This window comes from Cryptococcus depauperatus, chromosome 1 (assembly GCF_001720195.1).
Source record: "Cryptococcus depauperatus CBS 7841 chromosome 1, complete sequence".
In the NCBI taxonomy this organism is placed as follows: domain Eukaryota; kingdom Fungi; phylum Basidiomycota; class Tremellomycetes; order Tremellales; family Cryptococcaceae; genus Cryptococcus; species Cryptococcus depauperatus.
This window is the reverse complement of record NC_089468.1, coordinates 381938-404975: the sequence shown is the minus strand read 5'-3', so window position 1 is coordinate 404975 and position 23038 is coordinate 381938. Positions and strand designations below refer to the sequence as shown.

The 23038-nt window shown below is 43.0% G+C and overlaps 7 protein-coding genes across 7 annotated transcripts; 3 read left to right on the top strand and 4 right to left on the bottom strand.

The window, feature by feature from the left end:
• Positions 1-553: 553 nt before the first annotated feature.
• On the bottom strand, positions 554-2512 carry L203_100166 (uncharacterized protein; the record flags this gene model as incomplete). The annotated part of the gene is made up of 8 exons (XM_066209629.1): positions 554-687; positions 765-1000; positions 1057-1753; positions 1816-1899; positions 1954-2066; positions 2115-2172; positions 2218-2346; positions 2404-2512. The coding sequence occupies 8 exons, from the start codon at positions 2510-2512 to the stop codon at positions 554-556; spliced, it is 1560 nt and encodes a 519-aa protein (XP_066065726.1).
• Positions 2513-3112: 600 nt separating this feature from the next.
• L203_100165 (uncharacterized protein) lies at positions 3113-4105 on the bottom strand (the record flags this gene model as incomplete). The annotated part of the gene is made up of 1 exon (XM_066209628.1): positions 3113-4105. One exon carries the CDS (start codon positions 4103-4105, stop codon positions 3113-3115), a length of 993 nt encoding a protein of 330 aa, XP_066065725.1.
• A 451-nt stretch (positions 4106-4556) lies between these two features.
• On the bottom strand, positions 4557-7259 carry L203_100164 (glutamine-fructose-6-phosphate transaminase (isomerizing); the record flags this gene model as incomplete). The annotated part of the gene is made up of 9 exons (XM_066209627.1): positions 4557-4627; positions 4674-4796; positions 4856-4997; positions 5047-5108; positions 5157-6315; positions 6365-6540; positions 6592-6861; positions 6960-7067; positions 7253-7259. 9 exons carry the CDS (start codon positions 7257-7259, stop codon positions 4557-4559), a joined length of 2118 nt encoding a protein of 705 aa, XP_066065724.1.
• Positions 7260-8307: 1048 nt separating this feature from the next.
• On the top strand, positions 8308-11049 carry L203_100163 (uncharacterized protein; the record flags this gene model as incomplete). The annotated part of the gene is made up of 7 exons (XM_066209626.1): positions 8308-9021; positions 9072-9507; positions 9558-9854; positions 9902-10461; positions 10508-10632; positions 10686-10889; positions 10941-11049. 7 exons carry the CDS (start codon positions 8308-8310, stop codon positions 11047-11049), a joined length of 2445 nt encoding a protein of 814 aa, XP_066065723.1.
• A 389-nt stretch (positions 11050-11438) lies between these two features.
• On the top strand, positions 11439-15827 carry L203_100162 (uncharacterized protein; the record flags this gene model as incomplete). The annotated part of the gene is made up of 16 exons (XM_066209625.1): positions 11439-11441; positions 11493-11517; positions 11570-11612; positions 11663-11721; positions 11769-11891; positions 11944-12240; positions 12291-12547; positions 12596-12882; positions 13130-13240; positions 13290-13389; positions 13439-13575; positions 13632-14614; positions 14668-14915; positions 14979-15281; positions 15331-15586; positions 15640-15827. The coding sequence occupies 16 exons, from the start codon at positions 11439-11441 to the stop codon at positions 15825-15827; spliced, it is 3420 nt and encodes a 1139-aa protein (XP_066065722.1).
• Positions 15828-16035: 208 nt separating this feature from the next.
• Positions 16036-16422, bottom strand: L203_100161 (uncharacterized protein; the record flags this gene model as incomplete). The annotated part of the gene is made up of 2 exons (XM_066209624.1): positions 16036-16242; positions 16309-16422. 2 exons carry the CDS (start codon positions 16420-16422, stop codon positions 16036-16038), a joined length of 321 nt encoding a protein of 106 aa, XP_066065721.1.
• Positions 16423-18740: 2318 nt separating this feature from the next.
• On the top strand, positions 18741-22065 carry L203_100160 (uncharacterized protein; the record flags this gene model as incomplete). The annotated part of the gene is made up of 10 exons (XM_066209623.1): positions 18741-19017; positions 19070-19170; positions 19221-19341; positions 19395-19524; positions 19575-19953; positions 20002-20188; positions 20237-20739; positions 20799-21282; positions 21340-21482; positions 21535-22065. 10 exons carry the CDS (start codon positions 18741-18743, stop codon positions 22063-22065), a joined length of 2856 nt encoding a protein of 951 aa, XP_066065720.1.
• Positions 22066-23038: the final 973 nt, after the last annotated feature.

Here is a 23038-nt window from a genome sequence, read left to right as displayed (position 1 = left end):
ATAAATTCGGTTCTGCTTCGCTCAAAGAAGTCCTATACTATGGCATATCAGATAAAAAAAATGTCCCTTGTTGACTTTAAAGAATTTATTCTCGCTGATATATGAACAGCCCAATCTATTTCCTCTCCTAGTATATCATTGTAGCTATTGTCGCAATGCTTTAAACCCAACATTACTCTGCCAAATGACCTTACTCGCAACCATCAAGAGTGAAGGCTTCGAACAGCGTCAATTCTTGCAACCACAGAGATTATAAGTTGTTACGTTCATTGGGCAATTGCATATGTGACATGTTACATGCACTTTTATATTTGATTGAAGCGGGAACTAACCAAAGTGCTTCCACGCCCATGCACAAGGATTGTACTAATAATATAAACATAAAATCAAATCAATATTCGTCAACAATTCGTCTGGTTCGCGTCTACTTCAACTCTCCGTTGTGTTTGTTGTATTGTGATATGGTTCGTTTCAGACTTCATTTCTTTAACAGATCCTTCTTAAGTCTGTGCGCGCTTCGAGCTGTCAAGCGGCTAGCAGAACTTTTGCGATTTTATTTCTTGGGTAAAGGAATATCAGTCTTTTCAAGAAATTCAGATGTATAGAAATCGCCAGTGAGGGAAAGGAGATTAGCCACACGAGGATGAACTTCAACGTGGAAGGAATCAAATGGGTATGCTTCGCCGTCTAAGATTTGGAGAAAAATCAGTGTCTGGCGAACATAAAACTGGATAAGGTTTTGAAGAGGAAGGTAAAGAACTCACCTATGGTGAAGATTGGTTGACCAACCTTATCTAAATTTTCTCCCACAATCGCCTTACATTTGTAGTAATACTGAGTGGGCAGCCAGAACGCCTCACCCTTCTCTGCCCCGGCAATAGCACTAGCCATCTGTGTCCGGGGAACGTTGCGTTGCACAACAACATCAATGAGCCCATCGCCTGGAGTGGAGACTGGCCATTGATTTAGATCGCGTGCCACCCATGGCATCATACCAGCACTGTGCTCTCGTTGGTGTGTCTTCAAAGTCAAAACGTGAAGTCGGAAGTCACCTACTAAAAATATAGTATCCCATGCCCATTAACCCATCCACCAGTCTTTGCTTCTGGCTGAGATTTGGGATTCTTTCCTCCCTGGCTATTTTGAGAACTTTTGGGATTTGGGAGGGGCGACATATCCAGTCTACTTGTAGGCTTCGGGGCAGGCGATTCTATAGTAAGCCATGTACTGTCTGGCTGTAAAGGTCTGGATTCAGCAATGGGACCATTTTCGGGAACATAGTTGCTTATTTCAGAAGCACTATCTGCTGTTGTTTCGTCTTCACTTGCTCGAGCGAGAGGCGAAGAGAGTTTACTGGGTTTGTCACCGTTAAGAGAGCGTAATGGAGAAGGTGGCAAGCTTCCGTTTCCATTCACATGCTGATCCAGGCTTTGGGCTCCTTCTACAAGAGGATCCACTCCACCACCGCCAACCAGTTTGCCTCTTCTTTCCTGGACCCTTTCTCTGGCTTTTTTTACCATCTCATACTTGTCATCCTCCTCCACTTGTAACATCAAACGACATTTTGCACTACGATTTGTCACCATGCCTTTTAAAAATCCAACCAGAAAGCGAGTATCGCCCATCCAACGGAGATTCTCGGTGCCGATATCAAGGTCAACCATGAGGCCAATGGCTTGTGCCAAAAAAGAGAAACGGCGGGTATTGGATGGAAGGAGAAGAACGGAGCATAGGTCGATAGGAAGATGGTGTCCTGTGCCTCCTCTTTAGCATTGTTTTTATCAATGAATCGACCAATAAATAGATAAAGAATACCTTTAATAATGTTCAACGAAGCGAGCGGTATGTTGAACGTATCCTTCACTCCGAAAAGGTTTATACAAACAGCATTGGCTGAACCTGCACAGATATTGTAAACAGCTGTTGATTTGCTCATTCGGTAATAGAGCATACCTGTAGGTATAGGAGCAATAGGCGTTTTCAAAGCGTGTCTTGCATCCGAGCGAGAGGCTAGACCATTGAGAACCTCATACACGAGACCGTCACCAGAGGCTGTCGCTATTACGCTTATAAATGTCAGTTTTGCATAGGTTTTCCTGCAAAAATAGCCTCACTCGTATTCTAATGCCATGGAATGTGCAATCTCTTCCGCGTGTGATCTATGCGTTGTCTCTGCATAACGCCTTCAGTCCAGACTCTTCTCTTGGAAAAGCTGACCTCTAAGATCCGTAACGCATCCTGCAGCTGAGAGGATGGGTACAACCGTGTCATGTACTATACTTCTAGCCTTGCCCTTTCCACCAACAGGATTGACCAGTATAAGTACTCTTTTAAAAGGCTTGATTGCTTTCCGTCATCATGTGAGCTAAACGAAATTGTTTCTAGTTCACACAAGATACTTACGGCCATAAGCAGCTTTCATTACATTTTTGACCCATTCTTCAGCTTCAGGGACGTTTGTGGATTCTACCAGCACGTGTAGTTTGATCAGCTTGAGCTCTGTACCTCTCATCGTGCCAAGGCAATGCAAGTCGAGTCTGCGCTGTGCACATGGAGCGGCTGGCACTAGGTGAGCTTTGAGAAAGTGTTGTAGCGGACAGGTCAAGAGCTTTTTTGGTGCTTTGGCAACATTAGATTCGCCGTACAAATACTTCACCTACGATAGCCGTCGCTAGAAACTTGTAGCACTTGAAAGTTATTTTCTTGTATCGAGAGCAGGCCTCTCATGAGGTTATCCAGTATGACTGGAATGTCTCTGTGGGAATAAGACATGCCGTTGGTGTTTGTGTTGACGTGTATTGGCCGTCTATTGTAACTGTGGCTACAAAAATCTTGAATGTCCAAGTAAATAGAAATGAAAGAATGAAAATTAAAAAGTAAAGTACAATACTATTCTAGCCAAGAATTGATATGTCTGCTCAAATAAACAACAACGCACAGATCGTTTTAGCTTCGGGCATCACCAAGCAACAGAAATAGTAGAGTACAATTCCTGTGATGTCACGATTTAATGACTGAATATAAAAGCAAAGAACGACTTGTTTTATATTTCCATCGTCTAGTGAAACATAGTCTCGAGAAATATCTCTGACTGGGTCCAGCGGCAGCAGCTCTATATGCATCTCGACCACAACCCTTCTCCTACAAGAGCTGCGACTCCTCCAGCAGTCATCGCCCCTCTAAGCCATCTCCTGGCTTCTTCAACCTCCGTTGCTGCAACTCTGACTACTCCTGCGCCAGTACTTTGATCTACTTCTGAGAAGCTCCATACAAGACGAGGTGGTTCTTTCAGCTGGTACTGGCGAGTTTGGTGCGAGAGTTGTGCGAGATGGGATGAGAAGGCAGCAAATCGAGACCCGAGAAAGAGGGCGGTGGCATAGACGTTGTAGGGAGATAACTGGGAAGCTATCTTTGACAATCCGCCTTCGCCATGGTCATCTTTGAGCGTATTCTTATTGTCGAGTACTATCCGTTCCCTCATGACCAACCGTTTCCCAACGTAGACTTCATTGTTTGAAGCATATCTGTCCATACTCCATATTTCTTCTTTCATATCTTTGTGTCTTTGACCCCTTCCAGAGTTTACCCAATCCAGAATCAAGATGGATGCTGTGCCATCCTCTGGGAGGATAAAACGTTGTGCTTGGGAGTATACTGATGATGCAAAGGGAGATATTGAATCTGGCAAGACGAGCAAGAAGGCATGCGGAGCCAGTCTGAGATGCATTCTTTGGCGAGTCAAGTTGGGATTAAAATAAGAACTATTCTCAGCATCACCTATATTTATTGAAGAATGTGATAGAGGGCGGCATAAATTTGGACGACGTTTGTACACTTTGGTTGAGCCTTGTGTGAGCATGATAAGCCCACAACTTTCTCCAATTTCCCCTCGCACTCCAACTGTATCGCCTGCCACAAGTCCACCTCCGTATGCCAGCGTATACAGTACAGAGACATTGGCCGGCTGAGAGGGCAATGGAGTTGGGGAAAGGAATTTTAGAGGATAGGCGGCTTGAAGAGTGGTAAACCAGGACTGTGAAGTAGAAGGCTGCAGGCTAATGAGGCCTTCGCCAGGAGAAAGGCGATTTTCTTTTAGATGAGTCATTATAATCCGGATCGTTAGATGATAACAAGAGAAAAATTACAATTGAAATCGATAATAAATCATGATAACTGATAAGATTAGTATGGTGCCTGATAAGCGCTATTCTTACTATATCTGTCATGACATCTGAACGTCTCTTTTCATCGCAATATCAATGTCAGAATTTGAGTTTAAATTTGTATCTAAACCGGCCTGCAAATGCAATATTAACCCACTCTCAATCACATAGAGTTAAAATGCACGTGATCCATGAAGGTAAGAGCTGCTAAGGATATCAAACAAAGCGCTAGAGTATTAAGTAAAGCGTCTTTGCCTTTACCAAGAGGAAGTATAGACGCGGACACGAAGGAGAGTAACAAAGAGTAAAAATGACCCATGGTCTAAGAAGATGGGCAAGGATTTGACTGTGACCGCCGCGCCTACAAATCACAAAGAGCTAATGATGTCCCGTTTATTCGGTGGTTACAGACTTGGCGAGATTTCGAGGAAAGTCGACGTCGACGCCGTTCATGACAGCAAGGTCTAGCTGCACATGAGCACAAAATAGGGAAAAGAATTGAATACTGACGATACGACAACAGTTGAAGAGGTATAACGTTGATTAAACCTTGAAGACAGTCAACAGTCTGAGGCACCCGAATGACCTTGGCATTGTCAGTGACAGTGTCGTCGTCCTCGTTGCAGATAATGACTAGATACAAGTTCCGTAAGTTCTGATAACAGACCGAATAAACAAAAAATACTACGTACTGGGACGTCCTTTTCGAGCAGTAACCTGGGCAAGTGCAGATTGAACCTTAGGGTAGAGAGAGTCGCGAGTCATGATAAATATGACCGGGAGATGCTCATCAATCAATGCAAGAGGGCCGTGCTTAAGTTCACCAGCCAAGATCTAGGCTATGGGTCAGCACAGATTCTATCGTGAACTGGGTGAAATGTACACCCTCGGAATGCATATAGGAAACCTCTTTGATTTTGAGGGCACCTTCCAAACAGGTGGCGTCTGCAAGTCATGTCGGTAAATACTCTGAATAAAAAACAATTGACATACATTGATAACCTCGGCCCATGATGAGCAAGCTTTTTTCCTTAGCTAACATATCCTTTGCCATTTGCTGCAAAGCCTTGTCCATGGCCAAAACTTTTTTGATTTGGCTGGGAATGTCGTGCAATCCATCAATAATTTGTTGTCTCCTCGCAGTCTTGGTGATGGAATCGTCAGAGAGTTGCACTGCAATCATAACGAGAGCGACGTATTGGGAAGTATACGCTTTAGTGGAAGCGACACCAATTTCGGGACCAGCATTGATATGGACACCTGAATGAGTCTCACGAGAGAGGGTAGAACCAACAGCGTTGACAACACCAAGGCAGAGAGCACCACGTTCAAGGCAGTATCGCATAGCAAGGATGGTGTCGGCAGTTTCGCCAGATTGAGAGACAAAAATGGCGACATCATCTCGGAAAACGGGAGTCCTTCGGTCAAGGAAATCTGAAGCGAGCTCAACAGCAACGGGGATGTCTGTTAGCTCCTCGAAAGCTGGACGGGCAGCGATACAAGAGTGGTAACTAGTACCACAAGCAACGAAGATCAGTCTTCTTCCTCTCCTTATCACGGGTAAATAAGCCTTGAGACCGCCCAGAGTGATAGATCTGGTGTCAAAATTGACACGACCTCGCATGGTATTGACAACGGATTCAGGCTGCTCGTATATCTCTTTTTGCATGAAGTGATCATATTGTCCCTTCATAATTTCCGCAAGCTCAATCTCAAGGTGTTCAATAGCACGAACAGAAGAGATATTATCGTCTCGACGAAGTCGGTGAATGTGAAGCTCACCCTCGGCGATGTGAGCAATATCATCGTCTTCAAGGTACAACACCCGCTTCGTATGTTCAATAACGGCAGAGGCGTCTGAAGCAACGAAAAACTCAATAGGCTGAGGCATTCCATCCTCGGACAAGAAAGCACGAGATTGGGATCGGCGGAGCTTGGAAGTGGGTCCGTCGGCAATGGCAGCAGGTACAGATAGAAGACTGTTGGGGTCAACATCGCTTCGTTCGTCGCTACTAGGAAGCTCTACGTCGACAAAGTCCACCTTCAGCTTGCGGTCGGTCTTCACGCCAATCAACAAAGGAGATCCTCGTCGCGCGGCAATCATTTCATCAGGGAAGTGGACAGACTTGAAGACAAAGGCAAAAGATCCTTCCTATAGAAGACATTAATGCTATTCAGGCGCATTTGCATCAAGCACATACGAGCTCTTTGAGTACAGCTTTGATGAGCTCTGTAAAATTAAATCTTTTGTTAGGATTGCTGTCGTAGACGTATTTGCAGAGAACAGCGACGACCTCGGTATCAGTATCAGTGTGGAATTTGTAGCCTCGCTTGGTCATGACAAGTTTAAGTTCCTTGTAGTTGGTGATGATACCATCTGAGCTTTTGTTAAGTCAAATTTCGCGGAAAACATAGATTTGCAACTCACTGTGAACTAAGGAAAATTCAGTGTGATCGTCGCTAACATGCGGGTGGCAGTTGTTTGGGTTGGGAATACCGTGAGTGGCCCACCGAGTGTGAGCCATGGAAGTTTGGCTGAGAAAAACTTTGTCCATATCAACTTTATCAGTAAAGCCTGGCCGGCCAGGTAGGGAGGTTGGAACGGCTTCATCTATGTGTTTGCGCAAAGCAGCAACCTTGCCCACTTCCTTGAAGAGGATGTGTGGTGCGTCCTTGGTGTCGCCATCAATACCAATACCTGCGACTCTTTTGTCAGCATGTATAGCAAATTCATGCACTGCTTTATAAAGGCAGTAGCTACCGTTATAAGAGCAAAAGGGACGAAACATCACTCACCAGCAGAATCATAGCCTCTGTACTCGAGTCTGGCAAGACCATTGCACAAGACATCGCAGACATATTTGCGTTTCCTCTCACAGAGATAAGAACAGTAGCCAAAGATTCCTATGATACCGAGGTCAGTGCTGAAGTATGTGACGTGGAGGAGCTGGTGGTAATGAGATTGCTGCCAATGCTGCCTTAAGCTAGACAGAGATGAGAGCTGAGACCAATAAGACAAAATGAACAAATGTCTGAAGCCAGTTCCACCGTGATAAGGGAAAAGCGCAGATGGCAAAAAAGGTACTCACCACACATATTGACTTGTAGTGGAGTTGTGGGTAGAAACAGCGTGAGGGAGAAGGTTATCAAAACACAGTCACTAAAAGGTGAAAAGAAATTGTCGATGGATGTATGAATTCAAGTTATAAAGATAAATTCGAAATGGAAAAACGGAAGTTCAGATGTGTGGAGAAGGCACACCAAAGGAATATATGATTGGGTCGTTTACCGTTTTAGGATTGATTTGTGAATGAATTGGAAGGACCCACCTGATGTACAAGAGATCCAACAACGACAAAAAACAAGATAGTTTGGTGATTGAAGATAAGAGTTGGTGTGTTTGAGGAAAAGGAACAAGGGCAATACGTGGAAGGCAGATAATGATATAGAGAGGAAGAAGCAAATCAAGTCAGCTTTCCGTCTAGCTTATATCCTAAAATGGTAGCACAAGCGGCCTTATATCACTACTGTTGATTCAAGCTATGAGACGGGGCTGTGCATAGCAACACGGGCATCAATGGCTGCACCTGAGCCTCATACCTGGACATACAGTCTGCTATCAAAGATGTGTCAAGCTGACTCACGAAAGGTTTGCTGAAGATTCAATGGCACCACAGCCTTTTGAGCGTTACGAGAGACACAGCAGAAGATGGAAGAAGGGCAGAATTGAATAGTGACGATTTCAATGGGACGGGAGCAAATGAAGCAAACGCGATGTGGGAGATTTTTTTTTGTTTTACTTGCCACCTCTTTATATATGTTGACCTCCACTGAACGCTTGGACGTGGGATTGTGGGGCCCAGTCTATCTTGTCGCTGCACTAAGCTTTTCTGTTTTATTTTCTGTTGCCACACGACGGCTGTCTAAGGATTTCTCACAGCAACTGGCCTCCCCATTATAGAGGTTATAAAAAGCCACGTCATTGTGACGCGACACGGTTGACTGGACTGGTGGTCAACCACGACGCGACTTTTTTCGCCACCCGTCTTAAGATAATAAAAGGCAATTTTGTATCTGGAATTCTGTTTTTGCTTCACTTTTTTCTTCGTTTTTTTGTTTTGAATTTTTAAACTCCTCTATTAAAATGCTCCGCAAGCCTGTTCAGCGCCCAGGTGAGCCATCCTGTACAAGTGCTACCGCTGCCGGCTTTGGTCTCATTTCAAAACCTTTCAAACTCCCTAAATCCTCATCAACACGCTCCAAGGATTTACCAGCTAGAAAACGCAAAAAAGTTTCGTACAAAGAACAAGGTGGTGGCGATGAGCAAGACGATGATGATGATGCACGGCCAAGTAAAATGGGGAAATTTGCAATGGGCAATAAGGAATATGGATCAGATGGTGTTCTTGGAGATATGGCGAAATGGTGCAACCGAAAATTTCCTGTCTTCAAACCAAAAGGAAAGAATGATGTCTTTACAAAATCATTCTCAATCCCTGTAATGTACAATTCCAAAACATCCGAGCCTATTATCCATACTCTCTCTTATGCTTCTCTTGGTGCCAGACGGCATCCCACCCTTCTTCCGCGCCCTCTACATGATCCTATGGCAGATCACGCTATCGTTCTTTTTGATCCCACTATCGACAACAAGCCTTCGATAGAAGAGATTGACAAGGAGAAAGAGGAACAAGAGAAACGAAAGAAAGAGGCTGAGATTAGAGGACCACATAAGAGCTTGAAATCAATTTTAGGCATAGTAGACGAAAAGAAAGAAAAGAAAGAGGTTAAAGTTCCCGTTGTTATTGACCCAAGGTTGTCCAAGGTGCTTAGACCGCATCAAATAGAAGGTGTTAAGGTACGTTTTGTTGGTATTGACTTGTAACAAACTTATTCACTACCTCACAGTTTCTTTACCGCTGCACAACCGGTCTTATGGCAGAAGGAGCATGGGGATGCATCATGGCCGATGAGATGGGTCTCGGAAAAACCTTGCAATGTATCGCTCTTCTATGGACTCTTCTCAAGCAGTCACCTCTTGCTAGCAAGCCTACTTGCGAAAAGGTTATCATTGCCTGCCCTACCTCTCTGGTTGGTAATTGGGCCAACGAGCTTGTCAAGTGGCTTGGGACTGGAGCTGTTAATCCAATGGTTGTGGATGGTAAAGGTGGAAAATCAGAGCTGATCCCAGCTGTAAGGAGATGGGTAACAGCTAGGGGAAGGAGCGTGACTTTACCAGTCATGATCGTCTCTTACGAGACGTTGAGAACTTTACAAGAAGAGTTGGCGAACTGCGAAATAGGGCTGCTACTTGCCGATGAAGGTCATCGTTTGAAGAATGCTGGTATGTTGCTTTGTACGATTGGTTTGATCTTTGCTTAGCAAAAACTGTAGAGACCCTTACATTCCAAGCTCTTACATCACTCAAGGTCCAACGACGGGTTATCCTCACTGGTACTCCTATTCAGAATGACCTTTCCGAATATTTTGCTCTTCTCAATTTTGCAAATCCCGAATACCTTGGCTCCAAAATTGATTTTAGAAAGAACTTCGAGTCAAAGATATTGAGAGGACGAGATGCCGATGCAACCGACAAGGAAAAGGCTGAGAGTGATGTTAAATTGAAAGAGCTTGGGGGATTGGTTAGCAAGTTTATTATTCGACGAACCAATGACCTGTTGTCCAAATATTGTATGGCTTTAAATGCTTGACATTGTATGTTTGCTAAAGCTTCATAGTGCCTGTCAAATACGAACATGTTGTATTTTGTCGTCCTTCACCCCTTCAAGCATCTTTGTACAACTTGTTTGTCACATCCAAAGATGTTCAGCGCCTTCTTCGAGGTAAAGACTCACAACCTTTGAAGGCTATTGGCCTGCTCCGTAAGCTCGTCAATCACCCAGACCTTCTCAATCTTCCCGAAGATCTGCCTGGGAGCGAAAACGTACTACCTGAAGACTATCGCGGAAAAGGTCGGGATAGGACATTAAATTGCGAGTATTCAGGAAAGTTTGTGGTGCTAGAGAGGATGCTCGACCATATCAGAAATCACACAGATGACAAGATAGTTCTTATTTCTAACGCTACGCAAACTTTAGACTTGATGGAGAAATTGTGTCGAGGTAAACGGTACGGTTATTTGCGACTGGACGGAAGTATGTCCGTTCCAAAGCGATCCAAAATTGTTGCGCAGTTCAACAATCCAGAAGGCAAAGAATTCGTTTTCCTTCTGAGTTCTAAGGCTGGTGGATGTGGCATAAATTTGATTGGCGCCAATAGACTCGTACTCTTTGATCCTGTAAGTCTATGTTTTAATATTTAAACAAAGTACTCAATGAGGACAGGATTGGAACCCTGCCAGTGATCAACAAGCCTTGGCTCGTGTTTGGCGAGATGGCCAGAAGAAAGAATGCTTTGTGTATCGATTCCAGACTACTGGAACGATTGAAGAGAAGATTTTTCAAAGACAGTACGTTCCCGTTGTTTTTCATTGTACTGCAAAGGTTCTCAACATCTTTACAGATGTCAGAAGCAAAACCTATCGGCATGTGTTGTGGACGAAGCAGAAGATACCGCTCGCCATTTTACCTTTGACGATCTGCGTCAACTTTTTAAATTTAATACTAAGACTGATTGTGATACACATGACACCTATAAGTGTAAACGTTGTCATGACGGAAAACAGTTCATCAAAGCTCCCGCTTTGCTCTATGGTGATTCCAGCACGTGAGTCTCTCCTTTCTACCCTTTGACCAGTTGCTAATAAATGTTACTCAGATGGAATCATTTCCCTAATCAAGAGCTTGGAAAGCTGCATGATGATCTTCTTCGAGCAGAATTGGGTTTACCAGAAGTGTCTTTTGTCTTCCAATACATCTCTCATTAATCTTGACGGCTTTTTGCATCCACGTGTAGAGCTTTTTGTGATTCTTTTGGGCAAGCTAGTTTTATAGAATTGATAAAGACGGTCTTGTTGTTTGTGGGCTACATATATGCATGTATCCAAAGGAAATTTATCTAGCTCATGCATTTTTATTACCGCAATCAATCAACGGTGCTCAGCTAACATCATCTGATTTTAGCCCATTGCTCTCATCAGCATCTCCCTTACAAATTTACGTAACGGCCGACGCGACATTTCACGCGAAATATGAGCAAATGGTTCACGCGTGGAATTCATAACTCACAATTTGTTTTTTCTCTCTTTGGCATTTTTACTTATTTGTATGATCATTAGGCCAGCATAAGTGCTTGGAGAAAGGCTGATAATTGAACATGGTGAGCGCACAAATCATAATTGACGACTCAAATACTGACACAAAAGACCAGTACATCAAAACTATCACAATACAGGGTCGACTTCATTTGCTATTAATTGAGAAGGATTGGGGCTGACCCAGAAATAGGCTTCAAGTCTTATCGAGACCAAGTCGCTGTTGAGCCTTTCTCGCAAGTATCAAAGTCTGTTTATAGCAGCCGAATAGCTGACATATGGACAGATCACGCCATAATGTTGTTGTAGGAAGAAACGGCAGTGGGAAATCAAATTTTTTCTCTGGTATATTTTCTGGGCCATTGGCGAAGCGCGGTTGACGCCACAACTAGCTATTCGATTTGTACTTTCTGATCAATATACAAAGTTGAGCAGAGAAGAGAGACAGAGGTTGCTTCATGAAGGAACAAGCACGACAATAACGTTATCTGCATATGTCGAGGTAGTCTTTGACAGTATGTCCACCTTTCATCTCATGCTGCAATGAACCAGTCTCACGATCCGCAGACTCTGATGGCCGTTTCCCGACCGGAAAGCCCGAGCTTGTCCTTCGACGTACTATCGGTTTGAAAAAAGATGAATACTCCCTTGACAGGAAAAGCGCCAGTAAATCAGAAGTCGATCAGTTACTAGAAAGCGCAGGCTTCTCAAAAGCCAATCCTTATTATATCGTCCCTCAAGGGAGAATTACTCGTTTGACCAACATGAGTGATCGAGAGAGATTGCGGTTGTTGAAAGATGTCGCTGGTACAGAAGTCTATGAACAGAAGCGGGCCGAATCGACAAGAATTATGGAGGAAACAGGTATGACATGATCTTTCGATTGCTTGTACTAGTGACCAACTGCATCATAGACTCTAAAAAGGATAAGATCGCCGAGTTGCTAACGTTCATTGAAGAACGCTTAAATGAGCTTGAAGAAGAAAAGAAAGAACTGAAGGAATACCAAGAGAAAGACAGAGAGAGGCGATGCCTTGAGTATGCACTTCACCAGCGCGAGTTAGAAGATGTATCCAATGCACTAGATGAGGTGGAAGCAGAGAGAAGGCAGGATATACACAACAGTAATGAAAAAAGAAAAGAATTCAATGAGCGAGAAGAGGAGGTCCAGGTATGTCGTGATCTGTCTATCTACCTTGATTGTACTGACCCTGGATAGCGCTACGAAGAATCTCTAACTACTGCAAAACATGCCCTTTCTACAACTCAGCTCGCTCTTCGTCAATTTGAAGATGAGCTGAACAGCCTTATTCGATCACGTACCGAAATCGAATGTGTAATTGCAGATTTTGAGGCAGCGGGAGAAGCAGGTGAAGAAAGAAGGCAAGAGCTGACCGAAGAGTTGGAGGCATTGGAACGGACGATTGAAGACGCCAATGAGAGATTGGATGCAATGATTGCAGATGTGGAACAGAAGGCTGCAGATGAAAAAAATGCTAAAGAAGCGTGAGCGATAATTTTATCCAACTCCCGCTAACGATTGCAGGCTTGAACCCACTCAATCTAAGCTTGCGTTGTTGTTTGCCAAACAAGGCCGTGCTCAACAGTTTGCCACTCAAGCCACCCGAGACAAATATTTGAAAGCTGAGATCAAGTCGCTCAAAGACTACGAAAAAGACCAAAGCAAACGCGTGACTACCCTACAAAAAGAAGTGGAAGATGCCAAAGTGCAATTGGCTGAGGTCAACAAAAGGTCTGAAGAGCAGTCCAAAAACGAAGGAGAACGAAGAGAGAATCTTTTCATGATGGGAGAAGAAATTACGACATTGAAGTCCAAATTAGATGAGATGCAAGAGCAGAGAAAGTAAGTTTATCAATCTACGATGGTTGATGCAGCACTGAACAATGTACAGGGAGCTTTGGCGCGAAGATGGAAAACTTGGCCAGGTTGTGTCAAACGCGAAAAACGAAATGGACTCCGCTGAGAGATCTCTAATGGGAATGATGGACAAGGTATTATCGATACTAAAGTAATTAGAGAGCTTGCTGACCATGTGGATAGGATGCCAGTAATGGTCTCCGAGCAGTTAGTCAGATTGCCAAACGACTGAATCTTGAGGGCGTTTATGGCCCTCTATATGAACTTTTTGAAGTATCTGACAAATACAAAACTGCTGTTGAAGTCACTGCTGGTAACTCGTAAATTCCATCCTTCGAGTAAAACATAATGATAGAACTCAACTCACACATCTTAGCCTGTTTCACGTTGTTGTTGACAATGACGAAACTGTTTCCCGTCTCCTAGAAGTTATGAACCGTGAGAAATCTGGTCGGGTTACTTTTATGCCTCTCAATCGCCTCAAATCGCACGCCGTTAACTATCCCAAAGCTAATGACGCCATTCCTATCATTCAAAAACTTCGTTTTGATCGCGAGTACGTCATGGCTTTTGAGCAAGTCTTTGGACGGACAATCATATGTGAGGATTTGCAAACTGCTGCTCATTATACCAGAAGTCATGGCTTGAATGCTGTCACAGTAGAAGGCGATCGAGTGGACCGAAAGGGTGCAATGACTGGTGGTTACCATGACGTTCGACGATCAAGATTGGATGCAGTTAAGGCTACCAAAAGGTGGCGAACTGATCACGATACGAACTCTAAACGCCATGCTGAGATCAAGTCTGGCTTAGCACGACTAGAACAAGAGATTTCCACCACAATGGGTCAAATACAAGTTCTTGAAGCAAAGAAGAAGCAAATACTTGACAGTCGAGTGATGTTGTCAACGGCACTTACTTGGACTGCTCGTGAAGAGGAAAATGCTCGAAGTCGTGTAAGGAAGCTAGAAAGCTCCTTGCAAGAGGCCGAGGGAGAGTTGAGAGATGCCAGATCCAAACGCGTCAGTTATGAAGACGAGCTCAAGACTCCTTTGCGTCAAAATCTGACCGATAATGAGCTTCGTGAACTGAAAGATCTTACACAAAAAGTCGAAGAGCAAAAACAGAATCTTCTTGAAGTAACGCAAGCTAAATTAAAGGCGGTCGGCGAAAGGAACAGATTAGAAATTGAACTTACAGAGAATCTTAGGAGAAAGAAGGAAGAGCTGAGGAGCAAGCTTGATCGACTTGAAGGGGAATCCGGTGAGGGTGTCTTGCAAAGCGGGGAAATAGGGCTGCGCAAAAATGAACTTAAGCGTATCTTGCGCAGTATTGAACAGCTCAACGAACAAATTTCTGGTCAGTTTCTCATGTATCTTTGGTCGCAAACAGTGTACTGACCGTATGAGTAGACTCTGAAGATCGCATGAGCCAACTTAATGCCGAAATTTCCAAAATCACTGAAGACCTCGAGCGTGTTCAAAACGAACAAATGGAGAACACGCGAACTATTATGCGAGTCCAAAAAAATGCTGAGAGATACCTTACCAAGCGTCAAATCCTTATCACCAGAAAAGATGAATGTAACAATGCCATCCGAGATCTAGGTGTTCTACCAGAAGAGGCGTTTTCAAAGTATACTGATCAGAGATCGGACAAGGTACGATTTGCTTTGTCATCGCTCTATTGTTTCCAGGAAGTAATATTAACATTTTAAATTCAGATAATAAAGCATCTACACAAGATCAATGATGGTCTCAAAAAATTCGCCCATGTTAACAAGAAGGCATTTGAGCAATACAATAACTTTACTAAACAGCGCGATGAGCTTATAGAGCGTCGCGACGAGCTTCATCAGTCTGCTGATAAAATCGAGGAACTGATTGAAACACTTGATCAGCGCAAAGACGAGGCAATTGAGAGAACATTCAAGCAAGTCTCCAAATACTTTGAAGAAGTTTTTGAACAGCTTGCACCGTTGGGCCAAGGCAAATTGGTTATGCAGAAGAGGATGGATGGATTTATAGTACGTTTGCGACTAAACCAGTATTGGCTTCAGAAGTTGATCTAGGTAGGATGATGACTCTGAAGAGTCTCAAGAACAGAATCGTGAAAAAAGCGACATTGACAATTACACTGGTGTTTCTATTCGTGTTTCATTCAATTCTAAACACGATGAAGGACAGCGTATTCAGCAACTGTCTGGTGGTCAGAAATCTCTTGTGGCTTTGGCTCTAGTGTTTGCTATTCAAAAATGCGATCCTGCGCCATTCTACCTCTTTGACGAGATTGATGCCAATCTAGATGCTCAATACCGTACTGCTGTTGCTAGTAAGTTGTGATTGATAGCACATGCTAGAACAAGACTGATACGACATTTGTAGGCATGATCCATAATCTTTCTTCGGATGCTCAGTTTATCACGACAACCTTCAAGTCCGAAATGCTTGCTCAAGCCGATAAGTTTTACGGTGTATTTTTTGATAAGCAAAAAGTCAGTTCAATCAAGGTCATTGAGAAAGATGAGGCTAGCGATTTTGTTGAGACTGCTGTCCAAGTTGGACACCTTTAAATGGGTTTTGATGGAGTAGAACCTGCTGCAAGCAAGTATTAAATATATTCTTTTGGGTTTACGACCATTTTGATAACATTTGGCAACCCCCATTTGGGGACTGTAAAATTACTCCCATGTTATATGCCACAACAAGTATCGCCTTGACAAATTTGGCGATGCATGACAATAGAGTGGTGATCTCAGTCAAGTGCACAAGATGGACATTCTAAACAAACATAGCCTTCAGTCTTTCCCAAGGACTCTCTTCATTCCACAATTCTCTTTCGTTCTCAGTTTTGGTAATTACGAAAAGACCTTTTTGCTCAATAATGAAGGATACGCCCACACTACCCATGATTGCATTCCCTGCGCCAGTAAGGTTTACGGTCTTTTCTTTCCTTCCATCTCGACCTTCATTCCAAAACGGAGGAATCTACTTGACCTCCGGTCTATGTTCTTGTATGTTCGTTGTAGAATAACAACACCCTAAGTGACCTACCTCGATGATGGCGCCCACTCGGAGACGAAGCTGTACTAAGGAGCGGCATATTTGGGCAAGTATAGCTTTCAAATCATCGTCCGCAAAGGCGTCATTGACCAGGGGGAAGTACATGTGAAGTACTTCGTTATGATTAGACCTGAAATGTGGTCAGAGTATCAAAACATGATGTTGATTTCAGGTATCCAAAGGACATCAATGGTAGAAGACAAAATGGTCACTGTCTCAAGCTGCTCGTCTTCAGGTTCCCAGATAATCTTGGGTGATCAACCCTAGGGATTTTTCAGATCTTCAGCTTCATTCAAGATTTGTTGCGCTTGTGGGGCGAGAAAGGAGATAAAATGAATAGCAGAAGGCAAGAATTCATATGGTAGAGTTGTCATGAATATTACCAATAATTAATACCCACGCTCTGTACCAAAAGGTCACAATAATGCAATCTACGTTGCATTATTATTTATTGGCTATATTCCATGGAATAATTCCAAGGTTCTGACAAGAGTTACCTTCGGAGAGCGAGGGATGAGTAGCACAGGGTTGCTGAGATATTCAGACCCGCAAGGGCGGCCAATTGCTTAGAGTCAGAGACAGCATAACTTGTAGTTTCTAGCCTCATTCTTAGACTTCTCCCTTGTAGCAATTGACGGCATGAGCAGTAGGGTGACTATCTGTTCTTCTCTGTATACTCACATCTCTTTTCCAAAACTGTTGAGGATATCAATCATGGTCTTAGGCAGAGTTTCAGAGGTAAAGCCGATGATCATCCTCAGCCTGGATGGCGGCAGCAAGATGCGTGCTTCATTGGCAGCTGGTATGATTCAGTGCACCGGAGCAAGGACAAATACAATGCGATATACTATAGGCTCCTCTTCCATCCATCTTGGATCACAGTATAAGTTTTGTCTGCAAAGAGAGGGATAAAACTCATTTGATCCGGCTGGTTCACTGGCTTCTTGTCAGAACCTTGGAATTATTCCATGGAATATAGCCAATAGATATTAATGCAATCTACGTTGCATTATTGTGACCTTTTGGTACAGAGTGTGGATCTTAATTATTGGTAATATTTGTGACACTTCTCTAATCCGTCATCAATATGAGCAATAGTATCAGTGATAAAGTGTTCTAGCGTCTTACTGAGTGAAAGACTTGTAGAGAAGTCAATTTGTACTACACTCATCCAGTATGACAGGGTTTTGAGATGCCATATGAAGAATGAACTTTGAGAGATAATTGTTATGAATAGTGATAACAAATTTGTGAATTGATTCCGAGAGTTTGAAATCTCCGATCGGCTAATTGATAAAGATAAGATAACGCTTGGCTTTCGACCATTTTATCAGTAAGATATAAAGATGATTTCAAGCATCTGAAATGTACTTTATAGATCATACACAAACTTGCTAAGATATTTGCCGATCAGTCTCAATTCCATTGCATCTTTAGCAACTTTACGAAAAGTTGTAGCCTCATGTCCTGGATGTTGCCATCTTTGTCAAGAGCTCTTCTCTTTGCTGATTAGAGTCTTGTTTGAACCTACAAAAGACTTGTTTCTATGGATAGCATAATAAATAGCTATTCTTGCATATGATCCTCTTGTCGTTAATTGATGCCTGTTTCAACGGATACTTTGAATGATGAATCTCGTAAAACTCTCCTTCTGATAGCTTTCAAACTGGGCTCAATACTGGTCTTCAGGTATAGTTCATCCTCGATGCCGTGCTCTTAGACCTTCATATGTTGTATGCGTTAGGTAGGTGGTTATCACAAGAAATGGTTATCACCTACTTTCATTACAGTGTCGCCAAAGGGCCATGATTGAAAGTCGTCAACTATTGGAAAAAGGAGGCAAGGTGATTCCTCAAAAGCTTTCCTGTTTTGAAACCAAGAAAGTGCAATTGCGTCTGGTTGAGCCTCAGGAGATACTTGAATCATTTCTTTTATCCTCTTCATATCATCAACCGATCCATTTATATCTAACCTTACATATCAGAGCGAGTCTTCAATGCGAGATCAACTGCATAAATAATTTTGCCGGCTTTGAGAATATAATGAAAGTTCGGCGCAGGAAGCTGTATAGATTGTTGGCCCTTGAAGACTGGATACCGTGGAAACCATAGGACTATGTAATGCTATACTTGCAAGTATAATCACAGAAACAATTATTAAGTGTTGTTCTGTCCACTCGTTGTTTATAAAACATATGCAAGTCTTTATTCAAACACTTGAAATAAAAATATAAAGTAGAAAACAAACCAAGCTCTATCAATTATATTATATTGAGATGGGAACTTCAAGGGAATCTCAAAATTACGTAATATTAAACTTTGGATCTTTCAAAGGTTTTGACTTTTCTATTTTTGAAAGAATCTTGACTCTGAAAAGATTTTGAAGCCAACCTTTGAGCCAAAAAGCTTACGAAATCAACTATTATGACGGCCGTAACAGAGGCTCCGCTAAACAAGCGGCAAAAAAAGCAGCCTCATTCAGCTCAACCAGCTACTGGACCTTCGAAATCTCAATCTTCTCCTACCGGCCGTCTTTTTGCACCTTTCAGAGCTCTGGGGCATGTCACAAACCATGTGTCATTCGCAATGTTTGTTCATACACCACAGGGTGCTCTTGCTATGCCAACAGTAAACATCACAACGTCAGTGGGGCGTAGTTGGCTCATGTGGGATGCTGCAAGGATGACATTGGTCTTTGCTGGTGAGCAGAGTTTGACTCGAAAAGATCCAAGCCGAAGGCTCATTCATGACAGGACCTGATTCCGGGGCCAATATCAATGCGTTGACCATGACTGGAACCGATATCTATGCCTCAGCCGGATCAAAAGTTATCAAATATCACCGAGGCAAGGAGGTTAGTTTCTGGTCAAATTTCCTCGGAATGCAGTTGATTTACAAACAAAGGTTGCCTCATTCACATCTCCAGACGCATCTCCCTTAGGAAAGATACTTATTTTTGGTGAGGACTTTTTGGTTCTCAAGGAAGATGGAACTGGGATGTTTGTATTTGAATTGGCTACTCGTCGTACGTTCTGTGTAATGGTTGTTGACCAAGAGTTGCTAATGCAACGCATATAGATCTAAAGAACACAATAACTTTTCACAAATCTTTCACCGCAAACGTTCTTATGCACCCGGCAACATACCTCAATAAAGTTCTCATAGGCAGTAAAGAAGGAGAAATGCAACTCTGGAATGTTCGAACATGGTATGTTTTCTAGTTTGAGCTCGAATTTCCGCCATTAACTGAGAGAAAAGTGCCCTCATCCATTCCTTTCCACACCCAACACCTCAAGAGCCTTCAGCTGTAACAACCATACAACAATCTCCTGCAATCGATGTGGTTGGCGTCGGTTATGCCAATGGCACTATTCAGATCCAGGACATTAAGCATGGCGAACTAGTAATGCAAATGAAAAATGACGATGGAAGCATCTCTGGGATGTCTTTTAGAATGGACGGCCCGCCTATATTGGCTACGGCTTCTACTGCAGGATCAATAGCAATCTGGGATTTGAGCAAAGGCGGAAGAGTGTTACATACTCTTAGAGGAGCCCATGACGAAGGTATCTCGGGTCTCCAATGGGTTGCAGGTCAACCTTTGCTCATAACCTCTTCTGTCGACAATAGCGTCAAGGTTTGTTTCACATCCTGGCCCACAGAGAGCGTTGGCTAATGACAATAGCAATGGGTCTGTGACTCTCCTGCGGGTATGCCACGACTTTTAAAGCTGCGAGGTGGTCATCATGCTCCTCCAACTTGTATTAGATATTATGGCGAGGATGGGAAGCAAATTTTGACAGCTGGCAAGGATAGGGCGCTGAGATATACTAGTGTTGTAAGAGACTCCCGAAGTTTTGAACTTTCGCAAGGCACGTTGATTCTCTCTTTCAACGAATCTTGAACTGACAGCCAATCAGGATCTCTCGTGAAGAAGGCCATCGGTTTAAGCGTGACTGTCGACCATCTTAAATACCCTCCCATCATGTCTCTTTCTTCTTCGTCTACTCGTTCAAAAGACTGGGAAAATGTCATCACTGCTCATCAAGGAGACAGCATCGCACGAACCTGGCGAGTACAAGAGAAGCGGTTAGGATCATGGGTATTCCAACTTGAAGATGGATATGCCCAAGCTGTATGTGTGACAGCATGTGGAAACTTTGGCATTGTTGGTTCTTCAACAGGCGAAATCAAAATGTGGAATATGCAAAGCGGAAAGGAGAGAAAGAGGTATGCACTTACTGGCGCTGCTCCTGGTGAGAGCAAACCCAAGATAATTGCTCAGAGTAAGACTGTTGTAAAGAATAAAGGGAGGAAAGACAAAGAAAAGGAGAAGGGGAAATCAGAGAAAGCCATAACAGGCCTGGTGACAGACGCTCTCAACACTGTTTTAGTTGCTAGCACGCTTGAGGGTAAGCTTCATGTAGGTCTCTTTGATGAAAAAAAAAAAACCTATGATCAGATCGCACTGATGTTATGCAGTTCTTTGACTTCCATTCTACTCAGAAAATCTCTGAAGTTCAGATGGAGTCATCTATTACGGCCCTACTTCTCAATCGCGACAGCGGTCTCCTTTGCATCATTTGTGATGATCTTGTAATCCGTTTGCTTGACATCGAGACTCGCCGAGTTGTTCGTGAATTACAAGGCTTCAAAGGTCGTATACTAGACGTATGCTTCACTCCCGATTCGAGATGGATCATTTCCACCTCTCTTGATTCCATCATACGTACCTTTGACATTCCTACGGGTAAACTCATCGATGCCTTTAGGACTCCTTCAGTTGCTACTACCTTGACGTTCTCCCCCACTGGTGACTTTTTAGCCACAGCGCATACAGATAGCGTTGGGGTACATTTGTGGGCAAATAAAGCGCAATTTATGGATATTTCGTTAAAACAGATTGAAGAAGAAGATGCAGGAGAAGTTGCTCTACCTAGTGTACAAGGATTGGAAGATGATGCTGGTTAGTTGTTCTTGTCCCATTGAGATTTGCACAGGGATTATCTGACCGATTTTGTAGTTATTGAGGGCATAGAACAGGTTGGTGCAGCAGAGTATAAAGACATTTATACCACTCCGGATCAGCTCTCGGTAGAGCTTGTCACCCTTTCGCTTATTCCTCGTTCGCGATGGCAGACTTTACTCAACCTGGAAACTATTAAGGTTGGTTTCTCCCATTTTTATTTCTAGTAAGCCAATTGACACAATGTATTAGCAACGCAATAAGCCAAAAGAACCTCCTAAGGCTCCCGAAAAAGCACCATTCTTTCTCCCGACTACCAATAGTCTCAACCCAGCATTTGATCTTTCTGCTCCGATACCTCATAAGAGTATTGAAGAAAGCAACAAGAGACTTGCTAACATTGGTTATGATTGGTTGGAGAGTGAATTTGCAAAGCGCTTGCATGCAGAAGATGGTGAGGGCAATTTCAACTCTTTTTTCGAGTACATGAAAGCTCTACCTCCTTCGACACTCGACCTCGAACTTCGCTCCATGTTTTCATTAGATCTCCTTGCGACATTCATCCGTGCTTTAATACAACGGTTAAAGTACCATCGTGATTTTGAAGCGGTACAGGCTGTTATGGCGGTTTTTTTTCGAATACATGGAGATCTTTTGATAGCCAATGTAGAATTGAAACAGGGATTGGAAGAGCTTAGAGAAGAACAAGCACGAGAAGCGAAGCGACTGAGAGAATTGGTGGAATACGCGCTTGGAACTTTAGGATTCTTACGAGGCACATAGGTGTAAAGCATATAGAGAAAATGTATCACCTTTTATCTTATAGCATACATGATGATCGAGACACAGTGAACAGCATTATAAGCAGATTTTCCGCTGCAAGAGAGACCGTCCAAACCAAGACCATATCATCGATACCTTTCCGAGTACATCTAACTCGATACTCTCCTTCCCTCTCTAGCAGCTTGGGTTCATTCTCTGTCTATTTAATTTTGGAATAATTTGTGGCTGGTAATAAAAGGGCAAAATATGACCTTGTCAAGGCGAAGCAGTTTTGGTTGTAAAAATTTTCGATGCAGCTAATTTTTTTTGATAGATCAGACTTTTTACATGTGTAACAAGAAAGATTCTGAGAACCGCCTGGTATTTATACCTGGTCAGGATTAGAAAAGGTTTACTGGCTGTAGGTCTATATTCACCTGTGTTGAAATTAAGCTTAATTACGGCGTCCTACGCTTTAATACGATTTAGTTAATTAAGACGGATCCAAATTCTTGTAGCGATTTAAAGTTGTTATTCAACTTTCTCGAATGCATCTCTTCTTGCTCCAAATCTCAATTTACAACAACCTGAAGACTATTAATTGCTTGATACAATGGTGAATAACCACCATACTCCAATAACTGATGAATCTTTACCATTCATTGTCAGTATCGACCGATTCATGGAGACGATGTCCTACATGGGGGTTGTCTATATCTCCTTCACCTTTCCTTACGACAGGAACTGTTTATCTATCTCCTAGTACCACGCAGACTTGACAGATAACTCTGACAACCTGGGTCGAGTATGCGTCGGGGTGGGGCCAATCGTGCTACAAGGAACGCTTGAGGCGGCAGCAGCATTTGTATGCTCTGAAAATGGCCGGATTGTGGACCTTAAACAGCAATTGCTATACTGTTTTCCTTTTCACTGTATGACTGAAAAGTGTTGAGGCCATAATGCGTTGCAATGTTTAGAAAAAAAATCAAATAAG